Here is a 23,180-nt window from a genome sequence, read left to right as displayed (position 1 = left end):
CAAACACTCAATTTGGACCTTTATTTTGAAATGTATTTAGTAGCAGAGAGCGGATGTTGCACAGACAGATTGTTGCTAGCTTCACAAAGCGCATAAATCATATTTCCAGCGAAAGGTGGAGAGTGAGATACAAAGCCTGTGTCCTTAGTGTTTGTTATGATTTTGTTGGTGAATATTACAAGGATTACATCCGTCGTCGGCAAGAAGAGGCGATTCTTGTCTGTCTGACAGTCGCTAATTAATTGTGTTCTCGCATCTACCGTTGTTGCTAGCTAGTGTGAAGCGGTTAGCTGGACAGCGTTAACGTCAATAGGAGCTAACATTAACGTCAGGTCGGAAGCGAAGATCATCAGTGGTGCTGTTTGACGGCAATTATGTGATTAAAGGAGCTCCAAACGTCAGTGTATGTAGCCCTACAGCCTACCAGAGGACAATGAAAAACAATTAGCTGAAGGCTAACGATATACAGCTAGCTGTACGATTTGTATTTGCTTTCCTCACTGCCACGGTGCCGTGTATCTGTCCACGTCTCGTCTACTGTGTTTAACGTTGCCAGCTGAGCTAGGCCACGTCCCTGCGGGCGTATTTCATCTTACCTACTGACATTGGACGAATTACAGTGAAGATGCCTAATGCGCTGAAGGAGGAAGGAGAGTAAAGATCAGTAGAAATGTGAAAAGTCTTGAACATTCATGACTGTCTGTCTGTGTAGTATTTGCTTTTCCGAGCGGTTGCCGCATATTCACGGCATGTCACGTAGACGGATGTGTTTTACAGCGGGAGACTACTCTCACTGAGCTCTGTAGGTTGCCTGAACCTGAAGTAACGTTACATTTTGTTTTTGAAATGGTGGGGTTTGGTGCAAACCGACGTGGAGGCCGCCTCCCGTCCTTCATCCTCATCTTCTTGATGGTGATCATCGCCATACTGTCTTTTAACTACTGGACAGTGTCCAACAAGCACAGCCGCTTGCTAGATGAGCTGGCGGAGGTGCAGACGCAGGTGAAGCGCACGGACGCGGCGCGGAGCCGGCTGGAGAAGCGGAACTCTGAGCTGATGGTGCAGGTGGACACACACAGGAAGCAGATCGACCAGAAGGATGGAGACTACAGCGTCCTGGAGGGCAAGCTGCAGGGCCGGGAGGCGCTTATCAAAATGTGCTCTGATGAAAAGGTATAGTAGCATTGTCTCTTCCCGGTTTCATTTCATTGGTACTGTAATACAATCTAGCAGTAGAAGTAATGCTGCACGCTATGCTACACGTGGAAACGCAGTTTTTACAATCTGGGATAAGCCTCTGACTGAACCATTCTCTGGTAAAGCAGGTAACAGTAAAAACAGTGCACTTATCAATTGTGTGTCTGTATTTTGGATATGACTTGTAGCAACAGTTGTGGAAGAAGTACTCAGAACATTTAATTGAGTAAAATAAGGCTACAAATGCCACAGTCTAAAAATAAATTAAAGTCCTGGATTCAAACTGTTACTTAAGTAAAAATACAGACGTATTATCAGCAAAGTGTTTCAAAAGTAAAAGTACTTCTTCTATCATTACTGCAGAATGGTTTCTTTCACAGTGTTGTATTATTCTAGAATATTATATTGTTTTTGCTTTCTCATTAATGAATACATGTACCGGTAAGAGCATTTTAAGGTTGTAGTTCCTCAATGTATACATACTTGTATACTACTGTGTAGATTTGCAGTATAGTACTGCATCATACCATGTTTTCTTAATATACAAAGTATCAGATAAATGTTGTGCAGTAAAAAAGTACAATATTTGCCTCTGAAATGGAGTGGAGTAGAAGTATATCGCAGCATAAAATGGAAAGACTCAAGTATACTACAATTATGTCAAAATTATACTTAAGTACAGTATAGAGTAAATGTGCTTTGTTACATTCCCCCTCTGACGGTTAATGCTCTTGTTCAATATTTAATCTAGGGGTGGGGGGTCATATTTTCTGAGAGAGCAAATAGTAACTGGATCAGGTTCATTGTTGATATCACTAAACTAGTCAGGTAAGTTTAAATCCCTAAACTGTAAGACAATAAGCAGAAGGCATTATTTACATCACATCACAACAGTACAATGAACTAAATCATCACACATCTGGAGTCATGACGATATCTCGGGCTACATTATACTATTTGTGATCTCCACACTATGTGATGGAGTCATTATAAAGAGGGCAATTGTGTGTTTCTAGTAGTCTATGGTACCAAGTTGCAGATGATGCATGCACTTGTCCTTCCTCAGAAAACCACAGCTCAGAGTGTTTTTTTGAGAAAAACAAAGTGTGTACTGTGCCTATGCCTCTGAGCCACTTATACAGTATTTAAGTGTGGCACGTCTGTATGCTCCACAAGGCTCTTTCCACCTCCTGCCTTGCGCAGTGGCCCAGCCAGCAATTCTCTGTGTTTTGTCCCAGCACCCTCTGAACATCAGTGTGTGTCCAGTTGCCCTGGGAGACAATTAGACAACAGATGGAGGGGGAGGTTTTTTCTTGTAATTTGCATTCAGTCTGACATGCTTATTTCTCATAGACGGGCATGCATGTGTTTAACTGATGGTTATCCTTTGTGTGTGTATCCTATGTATGTTATCATTTGCATAGTGTCATAGTCAAACCACTGCTGGTCTGCAAAGTCTATCGAGTAGAACTAAACTAGGACACACTAGACATTTTGAGTAGAAGCAGAAGATGAGTTTATGCCTTATTTCTCATTGTGAGAAAACTGGACTGGCAAATGCCATTGATATTTAATGATTTGTACACTAAAAAAAACACTTCAGTGTATTTGCAAGGGTAATCTGCAAGAATATCAAATTAAAGGGAAATACATTAGTAACAATTTGTGGTGTTGCTCAGCATTTGCTGACGAGCTGTTCTTGAGTACAACAAATCTAACTTCCTCCCCTCTTTTTGAGTGGAGTCAGTTACTTTGTGAGCAGGGATATAATGCTGCTTATAATGGGCCACACATAAATACATAATGGTTATACATGCTTAGCAAACAAGGTCTGCAATTAAAACCAACTTCTGCCCTTTAAAAATGAACACTCGGCAATAAGTGCAAAATGAATCTTGGATGAATTAATTAAAATCTGTCCTCCTAATAGGGAAAATCTTCATTCAGAATCCTTCCTCCTGCTCACCATCACACACTGTTTGAGCCAAATCCCATATTCTGTGGCCAAATCATAGCAAAACAAAGGCCCTGTAACAGTTGGCCTTCCTGTTATCCTGGCACCGTCCACTACAAACAGAGCTTTTACTGACCATTTTATGTTTGTGTCACCAATATTCCTCTTGGCCGCTAAATTGTTCGACACTGTTACACTGTTTGTGTAAGAGATTAAAAAGTTTTTTTAGCCACACTGAGGTTGCATTTTGTTCTTGAGTATAGTCGGTGACGTGTGGAATAAAAAGGCGTCTACGCTCCCTTGTTTCTTGGTTGTAATTTCAGATATCCGGCTCCCTGTTTCCGTAAGTAAGATAAGTGGAGTGGAACAACTGCTATTCAAGCAGCACTTTCTTTTGTCAACAGCCTAACCCTGTTTCAACATAGATGCATGCTTCATGCAGTGAGAGGCCTGCAATGCAGAGAAAGTTGATTCTTGAATGGCCTCCACACAGTACAGCACATACAGCCTTGTACCCATTCTGTGCAAGAATGAATAATTGCAGCCCATAGTTCTTCATACAGTCTGTAAACATTCTGGCTGTGTTGCTAACAACATGTTACAGGACGAAGATTTAGTCTTGACCTTCCAATATTTCCTGGCCGCTCTTTCCTCAATGTCCTCTATTTCAGTCAATTATAACCGTAATATGGCCAAATGCACTTTTGTGCACCTTTTTGATACTTTGTATCTGCTTTTAAACTTGTCACCATTGTAAACGTGTAGATACTATTCAAGATAACTACAGCTGTGTTTGTGTGAAGATAAAACTACAACCTTTTTATCAGCCAGTGTTTTAAACCTACAGGGATTGAGTTTGATACTCAATAGATGGACTTTGGGTGTCCCTTTTAAAGTCCAAGATGCTTATAAAAAGATCATAAACCAGTCATGTTTGGGCTACCAGCTTCTGTGCTATCATTTCCTGCATGTTACAAAGCGAAATATTTTTTCAATCACCCGTATAAATCCTTAAACATTATTGCTCAGCAGGAGATCAGCAACCAGGCATTTGGATAATGTCTAATACCCCATCCTGGTTTTGATAGGCAGGAACGTATTGCCTTGTAGCAGTAACTACTTGTCACAGTGGGAGCCATCTGTTTGTGCTGTGACGTTGCATTACAAAGATAAACAAGACAAACCTGTTCTGGTTTTCCTTGCGTTAATGTCGGTATTGTTTCCATTACAGAACCTGTTTGTAGCGCTCCTTCAGGTATAAAGATGCCTGAACACATGTTCTCTCTCTTCTGTACAGATGAAGGTGCAGGGTGATGTCACAGCTCAAATGACAGAAATCCAGCGGCTGAAAGGTAAGACTTTAGCTCTGTCTGGCCAGCAGAGGGCACTCCAACACTAAATCCCGCAATAGAGGATTTGTAATGATAGGAAGTCTCTTCACCAAACAATATATTGCATTTAACACACAGGAACAAAGCCTCTCTAAAAATATTGTGTTTGTGTTGCTGCAAACAGAGCAGCTAAAGGATCTGAATCAGGAGTTAATGAAACAAGAAGAGCAGCTAAGAGAAGTGAAGAAAAATAGCACTACCTTGGAAAGAAAACTGGAGTATGAGAGGTATGTTACATCTTTACAACTTCTTGTCAGCCTTAGTGGTTGACCTTGGGGGTTTTCCCACTTTGAGGATCTGAAGCACATCTCAAGATATGAATTTGTGCTTCTAAGTGTCCCCTATGATGACAGTTATTAGGTTTTGAATTAAATATACACTATAATTTGGTGATATTACGTCATTGGCTTAATTTCCTATTTACTTTTGTCTCTTTTTAAGGCTGATTTGATCTCAATGATGTTTCACTTTATATAGGGGGGGGTCATACGTTTTTTTAGAATAGATTTATACCTCGCTCAGGTTTGCATTTCTTCAAAAATGTATTTATTGACTTTTGTTTGCACAAATATGTTTTTACGGTATGGTGAAAATAAATCCCAGAATATGTTGATGAAAGTAACAAGGAATGTGTGTTCACTAGTTTACAGTGTGGACGTCAGATTGCACAACTCAAAGACGAGTATGAAGAAACAAAAAAGAGCCTGGAGGAAGAAGCGTCCAAACTAAGACAGGTTAGTATTGACAAAATCTCGACATCATTGTCGGGACTCCTTAGTAAATGATGAAAGGTTGTGTCCCTCTGCTACATGTTGCATGTATTCATTACGCTCAGATTCTTATCACGGATAAACTGACTGTTAAATCTCCCTTGTTCATGTCCCATATGCGCTTTTTTTTCTGATTTACCTTTTTTTTAATTCTTCAGAGTATAATGGACGGCCAAAAGGGTGCAGTGGCAGGTAGACGAACCGAGGGAGCGCCCGGGGCGGAGATGGTTGGAGAGCGCCATACAGTGGCCACTCACCGGCATGACAGTCCGGATTTAAAAGGTACAATGGAAGCGACTGTCAACCAAAGCTTATACTGTCTGGACTGTTGTTCCTTATATAGCTATGCACTTACACGCTAAATGTAGTGTTTGGTTGTCAGTAAAAAAATTCACCAATTGCTTGTAGAAAACTTTCAAGAATTGAATTGATATCATAATTACACCCTGTTAGTTTCTTCTGTATGTTATTCCTGTTTATGTAACGGGGAACTTAATGTCATCCTATCCCCTACCTGAGTCACATTCCCTCTGCTCTGTTACAGAAGAGATGGGTAAGCCTGGCAGTGATGCTGGCATGCCTGGTATTGAAGACAGTGAGGTGGGGAAGATTGACGATGTGCAATTTGGTAAGCCGTCATCTTTTACCTGTGATATTTTTTAAGGCAGTATGGGCAGTGCAGGGTCAAGTAAAACAAGAATAAAGATGATTCCAATGCCAGTGTAGAGAACGATTAGGTCTTAATAATAATAATAATAACCACCTTGTATGTCAATGAATGTGATGTCTTTAGGTGTCTTCATTTCCAAGCATTCTCACTTTGCCACTTCATGTATCTACAGCCTTGAAGAAACCCGCCATCACTCAGAAGCATGATGAGGATGTAGTTGTGGGAGCTGGTGCTGGACCTGGACCTGGACCTGGAGTCGGGGCAGCTGATGGCCCTGGGGGCCAGGGCCTGTCTCTGGATCAGCCCAGGCTGCAGCAGGACAGAGTGGAGGGCCGAGCAGCAGTGGTTGCACTTCCAGCCATCATCAAACAGGCAGACAAACCGATAGTGTTTGAAGAAGACAACAAGGCAGTTATCAAGGCAGACGAACTGGGAGAACAACAAAGACAACTTCATGGTATAGACAGCACCACATTTATCTATGATCCGAGTCATTTAATATTGAGTATCTGCCTGTCCCGATCCAAAACTTTTTTTATTCCTGAATAATACAGCTGCACTGTGCACACTTCAGTAACATTAAAGTTATTAAAATCAATCCAACGTATATGCTTGACAATCTGCATTGCATCAGAAAAATATCTGCCTTCATCCAATCTGTTCCTTAATTTTAAAGTACAAGATCAGAAACCCTCTCTGTAATCTTTTTATTCTTCCTTTGAAGTGTCCGCCGTTGTTGGTTGCTTCATTGCAGCCTTTGCCTGAGTTGCCAGAAAGAACAGTATTTTGTTAAGTGTTCATTTTGATCGTCTGTAGCCTACATCTTCTGCGTGGATGACATTAATATACATAACTTATTGGCTTTTTGCAATTGTCACACTTAGACTGGCGTGTTTTGTCTCCACCGCTGCCCTCCGAGCAAGGACTGGGCTCCGCCCGCGATGAAGCAACACACCACAAGTTACATTAAAATGCAAGAGGTCTTTGAGATCGGATCGGGACATCCCTAGTATTAATTATAATAGTCTGGGTTTTCTTGCCTTTAGGCATGTGGTAGTGAATTCTCAGGCTTCATTGAAACTTAGCTTTACGGATTTAATTCTTAATTCTTAATTTATTAAGTACATTCAATTCACTGAATGTTTATTCAAGTGAAGGCAAGAACAGAGAATTGTTCTTTGTACAGTTTTTGTGAGTTTTCCAAGTCTTATGTAACATCGTTGATAACATCAGGTGATCTATTAAAGAACACAAATGTAGCACCACACTGTGTTGTACGTCATAAAAAGGCATTAATTTGTTCTTGATTGTGAAGTAGTCGTGTTGTAGCTCAGGAGATTTAGTCGGAGCAGGTTGTTTGCAACACATCATCCACACAATGGAACCTAACCCTCTTTCTTATTGACAGCTCCTGATAATGTCAAAGGTGACATCGAACACTTGAAGGGGATTCCTCTGCCTCCTAACCCTGCCCAGGTGCCCAATCCCCCTCCAGCTTCACCCCGCCAAAGACCAAGTTCAAGCAGAGCCCGTACACCACCGCCAGAGTGAGTTCCTCCTCAACACTTTGAAAAAGAGAATACTGTAATTTGCAAGAGTTGGTTGTGGTTGGAGGAGGGTTTTTTTTCCCATTCCCTTGTTGATTTGTGATGGATTTTTAAGGGGTGGGGGAAAATAACATTACACATGGAAAAAGTACAGTCACAACTATTCCTGTTAGCTCTGCCTTTGTGCTTAGCTGCTGCCTCCCAGCTCTCTGTGATGTGTGTCAACGCAGAGAGAAAAATACAATTTGGAGTCATGCCATCTGTGTGAATTATGCCCATTACTAACTGGTTCCACCCCCACTTCTACATAACAGATTTTCATGAAAGTTAGTTGAATGTAAGTCATGTCTGAATATGGCAAGAAGCACTGTCAGGGAGGAGAGAGAGGGCTCAGTTGCAGAGGACAGGAGACAAATGAGACACACCTGGCTCCCAGATGATCCTTTCCTGCTGCCTGGCTTCTGCTCTGCTGCCTTTTCTCCCTCCTCCTCCTCCTCCTCCCCCTCCCCCTCTCCTGTTTTCACATGTTCTATTCTTTCATCTCCCCTACACATCCTCTTCACCCCTCTGCTGCTTAAAACACTGACTGCATTCAGTTCACGTCTTCATTTTTGTTTTTTCTTCTAATCTGTTGACTCTGATTTCATTATACTTGCATCCTATTATGGCAAATTAACACCTGACACCAACCAGATGTCTCGTTTTTGGCAGTGTCTGGTGCTCACTAGACAGTTGCAGCTCAAAGATGCCTGGCTCAGAGAATCTCGAGTCCCACCCAGTCCTGTCGCGATCCAAAGTGCCATCCAAAATCGGATAGGAACATAAACTACCTCTGATGCCTGCGTGATAGAGATTATAGATCAGAAGGCAAAAACACCATTCGAGTTAAGTTTATTTACATTGTACATAAAACTATTGTAAATTGGAAAATGTTATTGTTCCACGTTGACTTGCTCATATCCACAATATCCAGTAAAATACATAAACTTCTTGCTTCTTTTTTTTTACACTCCTATTTTAACATACATCAACTATACAGCAGAACAACGATTATCCTTTTCCAACTGTTACAATTATAATGGTCATAACAAACGGGCGTCAGTATCTGAAGCTGCATTGAATCGAGGTGTTATAATCTGTCCTGGAAGACGTGTTGGAAACACTTACTTACTCCACACTTATTGTATCCATCGCCTGAAATGACTTAAAAATGACCCTTGAGTTGAATCAACACTTCTCACAGGACCAACAAAAACTAAACATTAGATTGGATTTACAGCAGGGCTATTGTATTTGATTTGATTGTGTCATACAGATGATTAAACCGGTAACTCAATTAGCGCTCTGTCCTCTCCAGACTTTAAACAGTCACTCATTACTAAGGGAAGCCCGTTTGTTTCCACTTGGCGCTCTGCTTTCAAATCCGTGATTGACTCCTTTACTCTTCAGAAACACCTGTCTTCTAATTACAATCTGCCACCGTGTATCCGTTCACCTTGTCATCTTCTGTCATCCTCTTCATGCGATCACTTATTCCTTCATGCATTCATTATGCAATATTTCATCCGTTCCTCCCTGTCCTCCTACAACTGCCTCCGCTTCCCTCCCTTCCTGATGAGGCCCTTCTCTGCCTCCTGCAGGCCGGTTCTTTGATGAGAACGAGTCCCCAGTAGATCCGCAACACGGCTCTAAGCTAGCGGACTACAATGGGGATGATGGGAACGTGGGTGAGTATGAGGCCGACAAGCAGGCCGAGCTGGCCTACAATGAGGAAGAGGATGGTGATGGTGGGGAGGAAGACGTTCAAGGTGAGCCAGGCCGGGAGACTGGACTGCCTGTCCAGATGTGTATCCACCATTCCTCCCTTGCTCCCTCCCTCCACCCCTGTCCTGCTGCCGCCCCCTGCATTTGTCCCGACCGTTAGAGTAGCTCACAGTACCCCGAGTTTGGTCCTTGAATCCGTCATAAACTACCGATATTTAAGAATTACGACCAAAACACCTTCAAGGTCAAAGCAGAACTGCTATGTATGCAGTTCAGGATGAGTAACTGAATTGTGTCAGACATTGTTTACTGTGTAGGCCCAGTAACAATCTGAGCACCCTATTCTCCCGAGTACGGGGGAAAACTTGACCCAGGAACTTGCGGTTCTGTGAGAGTAATTCAGTGTCCATCTAGTATTTTCTCTCCTGCCTGTGCTTCTTTTTAGCTATACCACCTGTCTGTGCCCACCACACATCTGACCCACATCTAGAGCAGTAGATAAATATAGCTCACTGTGTTTGTGAATGTGTCTGTGTTCTCCTTGAAATATTGAAATGCATGTCCATGTTTTTGTATTTGTTGTTATTGTTTCCTGCCATGAATTTCTGATTGCCTATTAGATTAAGATGTAATATTTAATTAGATGGTACTACATGTGGAGAATGCTATTTTTGTTTTATGGTTGTGATTTTGTCATTTTTATCTGTCTTTATATGTGTTAAACTGTTCCATCTGCACACAGTCTCAAAACATTTCTTCTACATTAATACATTTTTGCAAAAACCAGGGAAAACTACGTACAACAAGGGCTGCGAGTCCTACATTGGAGTCATTGTTTCGTATCAAATGCAGTGTGCTGAAGTATATCCAAAACAATGAAAAACATAAATCCTAATACCTGAGTGCACTGTATGTGGCCCTGTCTTTTTTTTTTTTATGGATGTACACTGTAACAGTTTGGAATCAAGCTATTGATGTGATTGGACTGATGGGGAGGACATAGTTGAGATAATGGAGTGTGGTTACAGCACTTGTGTAATGTTTATTATTTAATCTCTAATGGTTGTGTTGCTTTCTTTTTTTTTTCTAGATGATGAAGATCGAGACATGCAAGGAGACCGGGCTGTGGATTATGGGAAAAGACATCAAGCCATTGACATTCTTTGAATGGGAACTCGTACAGCTGTAACTCATTAAACATATTCAGACTTTCCTCTACAACCAAGGTCTTTTCTTGAGAAAATAGTTTGAACATCAATATGTTTAAGAATGTATAGAGTGCATCCTCCATGTCATGGACTATTATGGAAAACAGACATTGCAACTAATGAATTATTCCGAATAACGTACCATAATACAAAGAAAAAAATCATGGCATTGTCCTGAGCTGCTGTTGATTTGCTAACGGTTCCAAGTTATGGCAGTAGAGATGATATACTGTACACTGACTGTTGAGTTTTGTTATTTGATAACTGCCCCTGAGTGATCTGAAAAGGGCCCACAGCTGAACTTCAAGGTCGAACTGTATTTTTGTTTTTGCTATGTCAGGTTGCTGTTGCTTGATACAAACAAACTCTTCAACTGAGATGTTTATAAACGACACTAATTTCTCTAACATAATTTTTGGACTTTTACATGGAAGATAATTTTTTCGTTTACAGGAGTGGGAATGCATTGAAAATGCCAAGGACTTTGCTTATGGCCTATTAAATCAATTTATTTTCTTTGTGACAAGACACGTAAAAGTGCTCCTCGTTCTGTTTTTTTTATGATGCCATTGCATGCATTTGAAACTTGTTTTTATTAATAATCAAACTGAGCAAAATACTGATGCTTGAGCAATACTTAGAGCGTTGTTAGTATCCTCCACAGTGTGCAAAGATTAACCAAGCACATATAGAACTGACATACTGTACACATGCTTCCATTAATGAGGTCTCTTGTACATAATGTAGTTGAACTGTGACCATTTGTACTGAGGAAACCTAATTCCTCACCTTTTAGGGAAATCGTGAACATGAAATCAGTTCTGTTTGTGCAGCCAGGAAAATTGATTTCTCATGAAAAGGCACATTGAATGTAATTTTATTTTATTAAAGGTGATGCTTCGTGTCATTTGTTACTTGTCACTTGTGAGAGTGCTTTAGGGTCGATGTAGAAATTAGTTTGTCATCAGCAATGAGTGGATTACTCAGGTGATACAGCTTTGTAATGTTGGTCAGCTGTTATCTAGTCGCAAAGGTGGTGAGATATTTAGCACCTGCATGTCTTTAGTTCATAATTGTAATGACTGTGATTTTGTTTTCAGTGATGATACACATATATATTTAGCAAGAAATGCATAAATGTGCGATCGATTGTTGACATTTTGAATATTCAGTAATTTACTACCATAAATACGGGCAGTCAAATCAAAGCTGTGAGGAAAAAAAAAAGGCAAGTGATAGTCTGCAGACTGGCTGGTGTTTTTCAGAGGTAAGGGGGTGTGTCTGTGTCCCATACGGGTATCTGCCTTGGAGAGACTGAGCAGAGGCGGGAAATGGCGCCTGGTAACACAACGATTTGTCGTTTCAGAGACGGCCCTTGACTAGATATACAGAAAAAGTCGGATCAAATCACGAAAACAACCACTGCTTCTGTTGTGATGGTTAATCGGTCTTGAGTCGTTATCGCCAGACACTGCGGATCACTAAAGTAAGTCGGTAACGTTAACTGAACCTTGTTCGTCTATGTGTCCTATTTGGCTTGGGGTTTATGTAATGTTGGCTAACGACATAATAAATATTTTCCTTCCCTGCCTGTGCACATCTGTTAGCCCGAAGCAGTTTTTCAAGAATGCTAGTTAGGGTTAACGCTAAGCTAGCAGTGCTAAGCTAAGATACATGCTAAGGCAGCTAAAACACGGCCTACCACGGACCTGGCTAATTTCTGGTAGACTCGACATACTGGTTAATTTTGGCTCCTTCTTTGAACTAAGGCGATTCCATAGATACACGCCAACTTTAGAATATTAATCATAGAAAGGTAACTTTACATCTTGTTAAAACGACAAACTGTTAATGTTAACTAGCGTCGGTGTTAGTTAGCTTTCATTGAGGCTAACGTCCAAATTGACATTCCACAACTGAACTTTGCTAACGCTAGGTTTACGTTAGCTAGCTAACACAGTTTTTTATTTTTTTTATATCCTTCCAATGGGTGTTGAGCTAGACATGTTTGTGTACCACAATTGATAAATAAGGTCCCACCAACTGCATTGTTAGCTAAAGATAACGTCGACGGGATCAGCAAATAATTTGGATAACGTTCCTGTGTTTTGATTAATGATGTCTGGCGAGTTCAACTCTCAAATAAATCAAAGGTTAACATTGTGTATAAATCAAGAAGACAGTCGAGTCAACCCGCTAAGCAAACATAACACTAGCTAGCCAACTAATGCTCTATACTTTAGTTAATAGTTTTAACGTTGTTTGGTATAATTGAAGATGCCGCACTGGCTTGCTAACGGTAAGTTAGCATATTTGGGCTAACGGTGCCGAGTTGCTAACAGCTAACGGTGCCGAGTTGTATTAACGATGTAACTTTAACGTTACCTATAGGTGCCACTTGTACCACCTAACGGTGTTAAAATAAACTGTACTTAAACAAAGATATGTTGCTCACCTTCATAACCCTTGACTAGTAACACGACCTCTTTAGTTATGGTAGTGTTAGCTTAATCGAGCTAGCTGCTCGATTAGCTGCAAAGCTTGATCATCGTGATCATTTAGTGCAATTTTTACAAACGTTGATTTGTGCCTGAGTGAGGCAACTAAACCAAATGAGTCATCTGCCTAAAACATTTATTTTCCAGTTAATCTTAGGTTGTATCATTTAGTCACTTCTTAAACCAGGCAGTCAACCTTAGCCTCCGAGTAATTTTTGAATAGGGATCGTGTTGTCCAACAAGCAAGGCCCTGCTTGTTTTTCCGCTGTGTAGCGTTTGTTAGCTCGTTCATACAGTCTCAGTGGCATGCATGTTCTTATTTCCCGCTCACTTGCTCGTACCTAGCGGTGTGCATGATCCTTGGTTAGTGGGTGATTTCCTAGAGAGGTGGATGTTCAGCAGCCATGGTGTTGTTGCCATGCAAGCCGTGGCCAGATTTAATCATACAGTAGGCAATATATAACGGGCACTTTATTTTTATTTAACAGAAACAGGACAAACCTATTTGTTGTACATACTGACATTAGCAATGTGTATAAGCAGGAAAGGGAAGAGAGATAACACTAAGAGTATAATTAAGTGCAAGTAATGGGCAATGTAGTAGTTTCTTCCAGGACCAACCTCAGTAAAAAATGTGTGTGTGTGTGTGTATATATATATATTAATTTACTCACATTACAGGGGCAATCTCATACAGTGGAGTCAGGGAGAATCCCTCTTTGCATCATCTGTCAGTTTTTACTCTTGAGGTTTTAGAGAAATATAATGGCAAGAGTACAAATAATTACAGCTTGAACTGTTGATGAATCTGTTACAAAAAACTAATGTGATGAGGGGAAAGTGTAAAAATGAGAGGATTTACAAATGCATACAAACATTGCATTAGCAAAGCAGTAATCACAACAAGATCATCAGCAATACTGATTTAGGACAACCTGATGAATATGGTTCTTTGGTGTTTTAGGTTAACACAATTGTCACAAATTGCACCCATAGTCCCCCCGTCCCCCCCATCAATACATTTTTTGTCATTTTAATTTTAGTGCTATTTTGAATGGACATTAATATAATATCAGGGATGTTATCCTTCTCACACTAGTGCATTGAAATACATGTAAAATCACTTTTAGGTTGTCCCACTTCTCCTGCATGCCTGTTACTTTAATGTTACCATGCACTCTAAAGCTGTTTGAGCGCCTGTGTTTTTGTGACACAGTTGAGCAACAACATGTACACTTCTGGTGTGTTCATGGATACACCCCTGTGTAAATGTAAAGCTGATGTAGTGAAGGATATTTACAGTATTTGAGATTTACGGTATGTATTGAGAGGGTGCTATTGTGTGTTTTAGGGTTTCTTGACAGGTTGTGGATATGTCCAGATACATTTTCAGCCAGCTGCTGTTGCATAAGGGGCTGGCATGCGTGACAGACAATTCATGTTCACTGTGAATGGTTTATCCGTTTTCCCTGTGCATGTACTCGAGGACAGCGCTGAACAATTCAATCCCCCCAGCTTTTTCAGTTACTGTATTTTGTTGTCTCAACTGCTACATTGATCTAATAATAAGGGGTGTGTGTGTGTGTGTGTGTGTGTGTGTGTGTGTGTGTGTGTGTGTGTGTGTGTGTGTGTGTGTGTGTGTGTGTGTGATCCTGGGCAATGTTTTTTTTTTGGAATACAAGTAAAACCAGCTGTGGCTGCAGTGATCCACTGTGATGTAAGTGAAATGGGATCTTGAATGCCTCCAGATGTTAGCAGAAAATGCACCAGTATTACCCCACTACTGATGGATACAACCAGCAGGCTTATCCATTCTAAAAGTTTAAAATGTTGATTGTTAGAACAACCTGTTTGTCTACCTTTTTAACACTTGAGTAAATCTGTTTCCTTGTCAAGACAGTCATATTGATTTCCTCTCTCTTTCTGTCATCTTTTCCGTGTCTGTTAAAAAAAAAAAAAAAAACAGCCTTACATGTGACTGCTAAAACAATGAGGCTGAGAATGCGTAAGGCGTCTCAGCAGCCGAACCCCAGTCTGGCAAGCCGCCCATCCCGTACCAAGCGAAAGCATTCAGAAGTAGAAGAGGACACTCCTCCTAGTGGAGGGAGGGGATTGTTCTCCACCATCAAGAAGTTCATCAGAGGAAATGCTGTTAAGGTAACTACATCAAATGATCCTGCTTTTTAATTGATTTCAATGCAAATATGAGTGTGGTGTCCCTGCTGGCAACATTGTAAAACTCTGTTTGGTTGAACAGTGCTACCTAAGCTTTTTTGGGACTTCTCTGTTTTTAAAACTGTATTTAGCACTTTGCTCTCTAGGTCGCTGAGTTAAATACTATGTTTCTTGGTGCATAGTGTCATGTTCCCCAAGAAATGTCTGGAGGAATGCAGCAGCTTGTTCTAATTTTAGCTTCTGGCTCAGACTTGTGTGCCGAAACAGGAGTCAGTAACAAGTGGAAAAGTCAACTTGGCTAAAAGAGGCTTTTTCTCTGGAAACAGACAGACTTTTTGATGTGTTTACAGGATATTGTTGTTTTATGGGCCTCTCTGCATTTCCTCATTAAGTCCTTATTTAAGACATGTAGCATATTGCTTCAGTTTGTTTTCTTGCCCATCTTTATCTATTGTTTAATTACCTAAGCTGAATATGTATCCATCAGTACATGATAACTTCCTGCAGGTTCATTGTACATCCACCATGCAAGATGGGTATAATAAAAGATGTACACAGGAAAAAGCTTCTTTTAATTTAATTTTTAATTTTACATAATGCTGCTGGCGTCAGCCAGTGTGATCTGCATCATTTCATGCCGTGATATATCATATTGGTTGATTGTAACCATGGATCATAGCAGTAGTTTGGTTCAAAATGTATGTCCTTGTCAGGATTCTTTTTACAAATGGATTGGCCAAACATTTTACCACTTATCTCACTGTTGTGTACTTTAGTCTGAGACAGCCCTGACTGTTACAAATTTAATTATAACTATCTTCCATGATTTCTTGTCTCCTTAAGGTGCAACAGGAGAGCCCAGCCAAGAAGACACGCCTCCACTGTGATGTGGACAACAACCTGATCACCTCTGCAACCCCGGACACCAACACCCCCTGCAGGACTATCGGCAGGGTTGGCAGGAGGGGCTCCCTCAATGGACGTGAGTGGCACTCAAAGAAAGCCACTAATCCCTCATGTTTATTCCCACTAGTCTCTGTTAACTCTATTAAACCGGTCACTCCTCTTCTGCAGAGGCAACCAATCATGACAGGAGTAAGGAGAAGCCCAATGGCAGTCTGGAGGAGACGACGACAGCCGTTGATTTGCCCACCAGCCCTGTCAGAACCACCCTTCTTGGGACCATCTTCTCCCCTGTTTTCAACTTTTTCTCACCAGCTAAAAATGGTAAGAAGACCCTGAGGTAGCCTGTTTGATTCATGCTTAGCATCATGCTCAAATCTATAGTAAATATGTACTCAAAATGTTTTTATGCTTCCGAGACAGCCATGGCTGGAAGCATTATTTTTTTCCCTTTTGTGTCAGTTATGTCAGGATAGTACACAGCTCAAATGCATCATCTTTGTTTTTCAGCCTCCACTGGCTCGGATTCCCCGGATCAGGCATTGGAGGCCGAGGAGATTGTCAAGCAGCTGGAGATAGAGCAAGCTGTGGAGGCACCCACCAGCACAGCCACATCCACACAGGAACTATGTGCCACCACTAACTTCTACTCTAGTGTATCACAGCTGCCACCTATGCGACCTCCGCACATCCCCGAGGCATCTCCCACAGCAGGGCAGGGAGAGCTCTGTGCTAATGCCGATCTTCCACCCCTCACAGGTAGATATCGCAGCTAAGAATTAAGAGTTTGAATTCATGTTGACGTAATAATATTTTGCCATTTTGTGTTCCTATTTCTCTTCTTGTTCTTTTTAACATTTATTCGTGTTGTGGTCCAAGCTCCAGGCTCCAGTCCAGATATGGCATATGTGGACTCTCCTCCTGTCGCAGTACCACCAGAGGCAACCTATGAGGAAGATTGGGAAGTCTTTGACCCGTGAGTACAACACTGCAGTCATAAAATGCGTAGTCCTAAAGTCAGACTCCCTTGAACCGAATTTACAACAAAAGCAGAATGCCGACATTTGGAAAGCAAGTGGTAGTGGGATAGTTTAACCAAGCAAGGGGGGAAAGTTGCACTTTGAAAACAGGAGCATTGTCTGTAGCACGGTGAGACATCTCATTTGACCAAGTCAAAGTATATCCAGACGACCAACCTTTACCTACAACAATGCAATAAGGCCAGCAGCAGAACTTAGGTTTTACCCGACAAATTATTCCACTTGGTTTGAAAATTGTGGTTTTAAATTGATGTTTTAATTGAAGTATGTGTGATGTTTTGTGATTTGTAGGTATTTCTTCATCAAGCACGTCCCTCCACTGACAGAAGAGCAGCTCACTCGTAAGCCAGCCTTACCACTGAAGACACGCAGCACGCCTGAGTTCTCTCTGGTCCTAGACCTGGTCAGTTATACAACAACAACATTATCCATTCCTTCATTTGCTTTTTTGTAATTATTGAAATTCTGTTGAGATTTGAAAAGATGTCCTAAGATGGAGAAGAGTTTCCTGACATTTTCTCTGTTGTGTCCATTTAGGATGAAACGTTGGTTCACTGCAGTTTAAATGAGTTGGAGGACGCAGCACTTACCTTCCCTGTCCTCTTTCAAGATGTCATTTACCAGGTATGTTCTGTCCCTCAGTGTATTTCATGATGCCACTAGAGGGGGATAAAGTCGTTCGTAAAAAAACAAAACATTACTTTGAGGAATATGTACTTGCAAAAATAGTCAAACTTGTCATACAGTTGGAGAACTGTCCAATTTGATAGACGAACCAAAACGACTATTCCTATAAAACGTTTGTTGTCTGTGTTGATCGTAAGCGTTGTTTCCCTGTGGTCTGTCCTGTGCAGGTGTATGTGCGCCTGAGGCCGTTCTTTAGAGAGTTTCTGGAACGCATGTCTCAAATCTATGAGGTAAATATAACCTGATGGACTACTCCTATTATTTAATTCTATTAATGCTTCAGAATTGTTAAAATGTTATTTGACTCTTTTTTTTTTTTTTTTTTTTTTTCCTCTTTCCTAGATCATCCTTTTTACAGCCTCTAAAAAGGTGTATGCAGACAAACTGCTCAACATCTTGGATCCTAAAAAGCAGCTAGTGAGGTACGCTGTGTTTTGTATCCGTTTGTTATACAATTGCACAACAAACTCAAAAGCTTATGCGATCCCTGAATAAAAGAGGTTGAGCTAAAAATAAAAACTGCAGCACCAGTGTTGACATGTGCTGCTGTTGAGGTGTCAGTGTTGTGGTTTCTCTGAATTATTGATGGCTCTGACCTTGTCACTGATTGATTTTTTTCTTTCTTTTTTTCCTCCTCCCACTGTAACTGTAGACACAGGTTGTTTCGTGAGCATTGTGTCTGTGTCCAGGGAAACTACATCAAGGACCTCAACATCTTGGGCAGAGATCTGTCAAAGACCATCATCATCGACAATTCACCGCAAGCCTTTGCATATCAGGTGAACACCTAAACAAAATATAACACTGGAGGTGTTGTTTTATCTGGATATTGACAAGCATCAGTAATTGTCACCAAAGACAACCAAAGAGAAATTATAGTAATTGAAAAACTGGGCAAATGAGGAACGATTCCATTATTCATATTTGGAAATTAAATGAAAATGTAGATTTAAGCCACAAGACGAGTCTTTATTTTATAAATGTATTTTATTTTTTCTCACGACAAACTTTAACAATACCTTTTCTAGATTCTATAAGGTAAATGTGCTCATGTGGGGATGGTCAAACTAACTTCAGCCTGGTGTCTGACTGGGAAAAGTATTGTTCTCACACTTCCCAACCTGATAGTGACGGACTGAGCTGGTTTGCATCCATTGTAAAAACCCAGGACGTTTTATTTTTTCCCCACGTTGGCATATACTGCTTTTGATTAATTACCGCAAAGCAAACGTGGTTGATAAATCATTGTACCTGTATCATTGAGCTTATGTTGTGATCAATTTATTAACCAGATGACTGACTAAGTCGTCTCACTCATTAGATGTGTGGTGTAACTCTTGTGATATGTGTAAATATTTTTTTCTCGTTTTTATTTCAGTTTTCTCTTTAAATCAGAGAAGCACATTAGAGGGCCGTTAAAGACATTACTCATTTGATCACAATTAGGGCTGCAACCAACCATTTTTTTTAAATTATCGATTAATATAATCGTTGTTTGAGCTAGAAAATGTCAGTTTTTTCCCAAAACCCAAGATGACATCTTCCATTGTCCTGTTTTGTCCCCAACTCAAAGATGATTAGTTTACTGCCATTGAGGAGTAAAGAAACCAGAACATTCACATTTAAGAAGCTTGAATAAGAATTTTAACTTTCTTTTTCTTCTTAAATTATTCTTACCAACTGATTAATAATCAAAAATAGTTGCTGGTTAATTTAATAGTTGACAACAACTGGATTCTTTGCGCTAATCACAATTGTCCTGTTTTCGTGCCGACAGTTGTCCAATGGCATTCCCATCGAGAGCTGGTTCATGGACAAGAACGACAATGAGCTGCTGAAGCTGGTGCCCTTCCTGGAGAAGTTGGTTGAGATGGTAAGATGTCCTACTGTTCAATAGCTATAGGCAGACTTATTACAATAGCTGCATCAGAGTAATATTTCACCGTTTCAGTGAATCTAAGTTGTTCTTTAATTTCCTCCTTTCACGGTTCTCTCCCGCCTGCTGAACTCGTCAGAATGAGGATGTGCGGCCGCACGTTCGAGAGAGGTTTCGGCTTCACGACTTGTTGCCCCCTGATTGAATCCGACCAGTCTCTCAGAACGGGACAACATGAAAAAAGACTGAAAATGTGTGTGTAAAAAGGCCTTCTTTGGATTACAAAAAACAACATTGCCATTACTGTTAAAATTTTTAGCCGTTTTCTTTCTCTTTTTTTTTTTATCCACATTTGCTTTTAAAGAAAAAAAAAAAAAAAAAACTTGAAAAGAGGAACATTTTTAAAATCTGGGTGAAATTTTCTAAATGTATAGATGAAATTACACGCGCTATGAACAAGCCCAGGTAATTTCCTCCTTTTGACTGACTCTCCAGCTGGATATATCCTCCACACTAAATTCTGAAGTCTTGGTGCTGGTTTAGTGGAAATAAAAAAGCCACCTGGTAAAGAGGAACTCCATCCCGACCCGAGTCCCTGAACACAAACCCACCCCTGGTGCTCACGCTGTTTGCGCTGACTAATAACCACACTCTGTGGCTACAGAACATTTTCAGCAAGAATGACTGGCCTGTAAATCAATCTGTGCATGTGTGTTTGTTTACTCCTGGCCACACACACACACACTGATTTGGTGTTTGACAAACCTACAATCTGTAGCCTTTAAAATCATATGCATTCCTCCGTAGCCGAGTCAAGTTTCTATTGTTGGTTGCAGTTTTTTTTTTTCTGGTAAAACTGGTGTTTCATTGTTCAAAAAAAAAAAAAAAGATAGCGTTTCAAAATGTTTTACTTCTGTTTGTAAGATATGATGTTTTAAAAGGGTTCGTGTACGTTTTTATTGTAAGCCTTTTTTTCTATTAGGAGAACATGGGTGCATATTAACGACAGTCCACTGCATAGTCAAACAAAATGGAATTAATCCAGGACTTTAAGTATAGTTTGTTCTCGTTCTTACAAATAGAGGTTTAAATCGATGTGTTGGCTTCACTGTGGACACAAAATGGCTCCTTAATTAAATGTTAAGATTAAGAATCTCCTTACCTGTGAATCTGACATATTGTAAAGGTTTGAGGGCATTCATTTTCAAAGTGATCTGTGTCGATGTTAACCTTTTCTTTAATAGTATTTGATTTCTCATTTGTCTATAATCAGTATTGTCTTTTTCTCCTAATCAAGTATTCTGGCTGAAATCAGAGCTCTGTTTCTTTTAGTTCTAATGTGTGATTTGATGGCTATATCAGTAGCATTATGACTAATGTAGCACATCTCTGCCAGTGTGTCAAAGTCTGCACATGGTAGAAATCTATGGACAGACTCTGTACCAGCCATATCTGGCACCAGCAACATACTGTTTTAACAGTCGGCTTCACTGGCTGCTCCTCTACCTGTTTCATATTTTTTACTTTTACTTTAAGTTTTTTTGTTATGTTTAGTGCAGTTTAAAGCATCGTGTTTAAGAATGGTAACTATATGAATGTGTTTCTGCCTGACATCAGCCTGGACACTCGAGCCAAACTGACATTTTACTCCTCTGTTGTTTCAACTTAATTTATTTAATAGTGAGACAAGCAGTAGGCAGAAATGTAGATGTTTTGTTGGCATCCTTACAAGCCTAAACCTGGGAGGTAAAGATGGAAAGCTAATGCTAATGCAGATGCCTGACTCTTCTGTCATCGCCCAACACTCGAGTTGACTTGAATTTCTGTGACAATTTGGCATGCGTTGTTGAACCATTTTTTTTGTTCTTGTTGAGTTTGAAGCAAAGTGCGTTTTATGTTAAAGCAAATGTGAGTGTTTGGATTTGTCTAGGTTGCCTGTACAGTGCCATACGATTCCTCTCCTTACAAATCACCCCCCAATGGCATTTCATGCGCTGTCACCACAAGATGCTTAGATGGAAAGAGACAATCAGACCTCAAAGTCCTGTTCTGCAGACACTGAACCCTGGAGACACCCAGCCTTCCCCTATTATTTTTCTTCGGTGTGCTGTATGTGTTGTGTAGTGTGACCGACCCTGACCCCCCCCCCCCCCCCCATGAGTAAAATAGCCAGGTGAATCCTACTGTTCCCGGCCCAAACAATCCCTGCTGCTCACTTAACGCAGATGGTTTCTATCTGTTCAGCGCTCTCTTATCTTTGCCTCCCCCCCCCCCCCCCCCCTAGCACCCACCCGAAGATGGTAGCTCTCCTGAAATTTAAATTTGTATTAAAGTAAAAATTTGTTACAGGGCACAATGGTGTTTGCTCAGACTTAATGTTATGAGTAGACATGTCCGGACTATGAATGTAAATTGTACATGGGGTGAAGTCTTAAGTGTCTTTCCGAAATCCTTGTTTGGTTCACTCCTCATCATCTAGAACAAAAAAGACGAGGAGGGATAGCAGCTCGTGTCAGCCGTTCACATGTTGGAGAGGAGGCCAGAACAATGTGCATGGAAGAGGAAACATGTCTTGAGGTCCCACCATGGTAGCCCCCTCCCGACCCCGATGACCTCTCACCATCCTGATTGCTGTCTTTCAGTATGCAAGCCTCATCATGAGTGTGCGATGTTGCTCAGGTGTGCTCGTCGCCTCAGCGCGATTCTGTATAATTATCAGTCATGGCTTGTTTCAGTGGGAGGCATTTGATGCATTTCATCCAGCTCATTTTTATGTGCATTACAAGTTTATTGTACACTGAGTGTTGTACAATACATGCAGCTTCATGTTTAAAAAAAAAAATCCTTAAAGTAAGGAAAATCTTTAGTATTTTCGATTTCAAAAGGCATGTCATATCTACTTTTTAAATGTATTAATGAAGATTTAACTTTACATCAGATGGAGTGTTTTTTTTTTCTTACAAAAAATATCTGTATGTTTAGTTTAGCGCAATGTCACTGAACTGTTAAACTTAGCATGTAGAGAATACCGCTTGCTTTGTGGGAAAGTCCTAAATTAAATTTTAATCATGGCACTTTTTCCTGCAGAAAAAAAGCAAACGTGTTAATGATTTTGTTTTCTTCCAATATCGGTTAAGCCATTTTACTTGCAAGAATTGCTATTTGTGCTGAAGATGTATTTAAGTGTTTTAAGACATCTTTGTACGCCGTCAGGCTTTGTGCTATTGTAAAGTGTATATACAGTTACATTGAATTTCTGAAACAAAGTTTTAAAGTTAAAAACATCTTGCATGCCGTTTGTTTTTATTTCTCTCGACTGTCTGAAGATCAGGGACAAGTTTGTGTAATGTTACATTTATGCTCGTGATGAGACAGTTGTAGAATCTATTTCCCATCTTTGCCTAAATAGCAACAGAATCACTTGTAGTAGCATTAAACGTAAGTTTTATTTTTATTATAGTGGGCCGAACTTAAATATACATTTCTACAGGTTTTATACT

At 40.4% G+C, this 23,180-nt stretch overlaps 2 protein-coding genes across 3 annotated transcripts; both read left to right on the top strand.

Moving 5' to 3' along the window:
• Window positions 1-12: 12 nt before the first annotated feature.
• Window positions 13-11,411, top strand: golm2 (golgi membrane protein 2). Its single transcript, XM_029455383.1, is given in 11 exon segments — window positions 13-1,173; window positions 4,449-4,503; window positions 4,667-4,769; window positions 5,186-5,276; window positions 5,471-5,594; window positions 5,857-5,940; window positions 6,155-6,439; window positions 7,391-7,467; window positions 7,469-7,529; window positions 9,170-9,337; window positions 10,384-11,411. Coding segments are annotated over 11 exon segments (1,452 nt in total). The 5' UTR covers window positions 13-846; the 3' UTR covers window positions 10,461-11,411.
• A 373-nt stretch (window positions 11,412-11,784) lies between these two features.
• ctdspl2b (CTD (carboxy-terminal domain, RNA polymerase II, polypeptide A) small phosphatase like 2b) lies at window positions 11,785-22,964 on the top strand. Of its 2 annotated transcripts, none has more exons than XM_029455395.1 (13): window positions 11,785-11,987; window positions 14,966-15,156; window positions 16,018-16,156; window positions 16,249-16,401; window positions 16,588-16,836; window positions 16,957-17,053; window positions 17,409-17,520; window positions 17,655-17,741; window positions 17,972-18,034; window positions 18,147-18,226; window positions 18,457-18,583; window positions 19,582-19,677; window positions 19,820-22,964. In XM_029455395.1, the coding sequence occupies exons 2-13, from the start codon at window positions 14,989-14,991 to the stop codon at window positions 19,883-19,885; spliced, it is 1,437 nt and encodes a 478-aa protein (XP_029311255.1). In that variant the 5' UTR covers window positions 11,785-11,987; window positions 14,966-14,988; the 3' UTR covers window positions 19,886-22,964. The 2 variants fall into 2 exon arrangements, with proteins under 2 accessions (XP_029311255.1, XP_029311262.1); XM_029455402.1 differs by lacking the exon at window positions 11,785-11,987 and adding an exon at window positions 14,640-14,716.
• The last annotated feature ends 216 nt before the right edge of the window (window positions 22,965-23,180 follow it).

This window comes from Cottoperca gobio, chromosome 3 (assembly GCF_900634415.1).
Source record: "Cottoperca gobio chromosome 3, fCotGob3.1, whole genome shotgun sequence".
Lineage (NCBI taxonomy): Eukaryota > Metazoa > Chordata > Actinopteri > Perciformes > Bovichtidae > Cottoperca > Cottoperca gobio.
The sequence above is the reverse complement of the archived record's forward strand: the minus strand, read 5'-3'. Positions and strand labels throughout refer to the sequence as shown.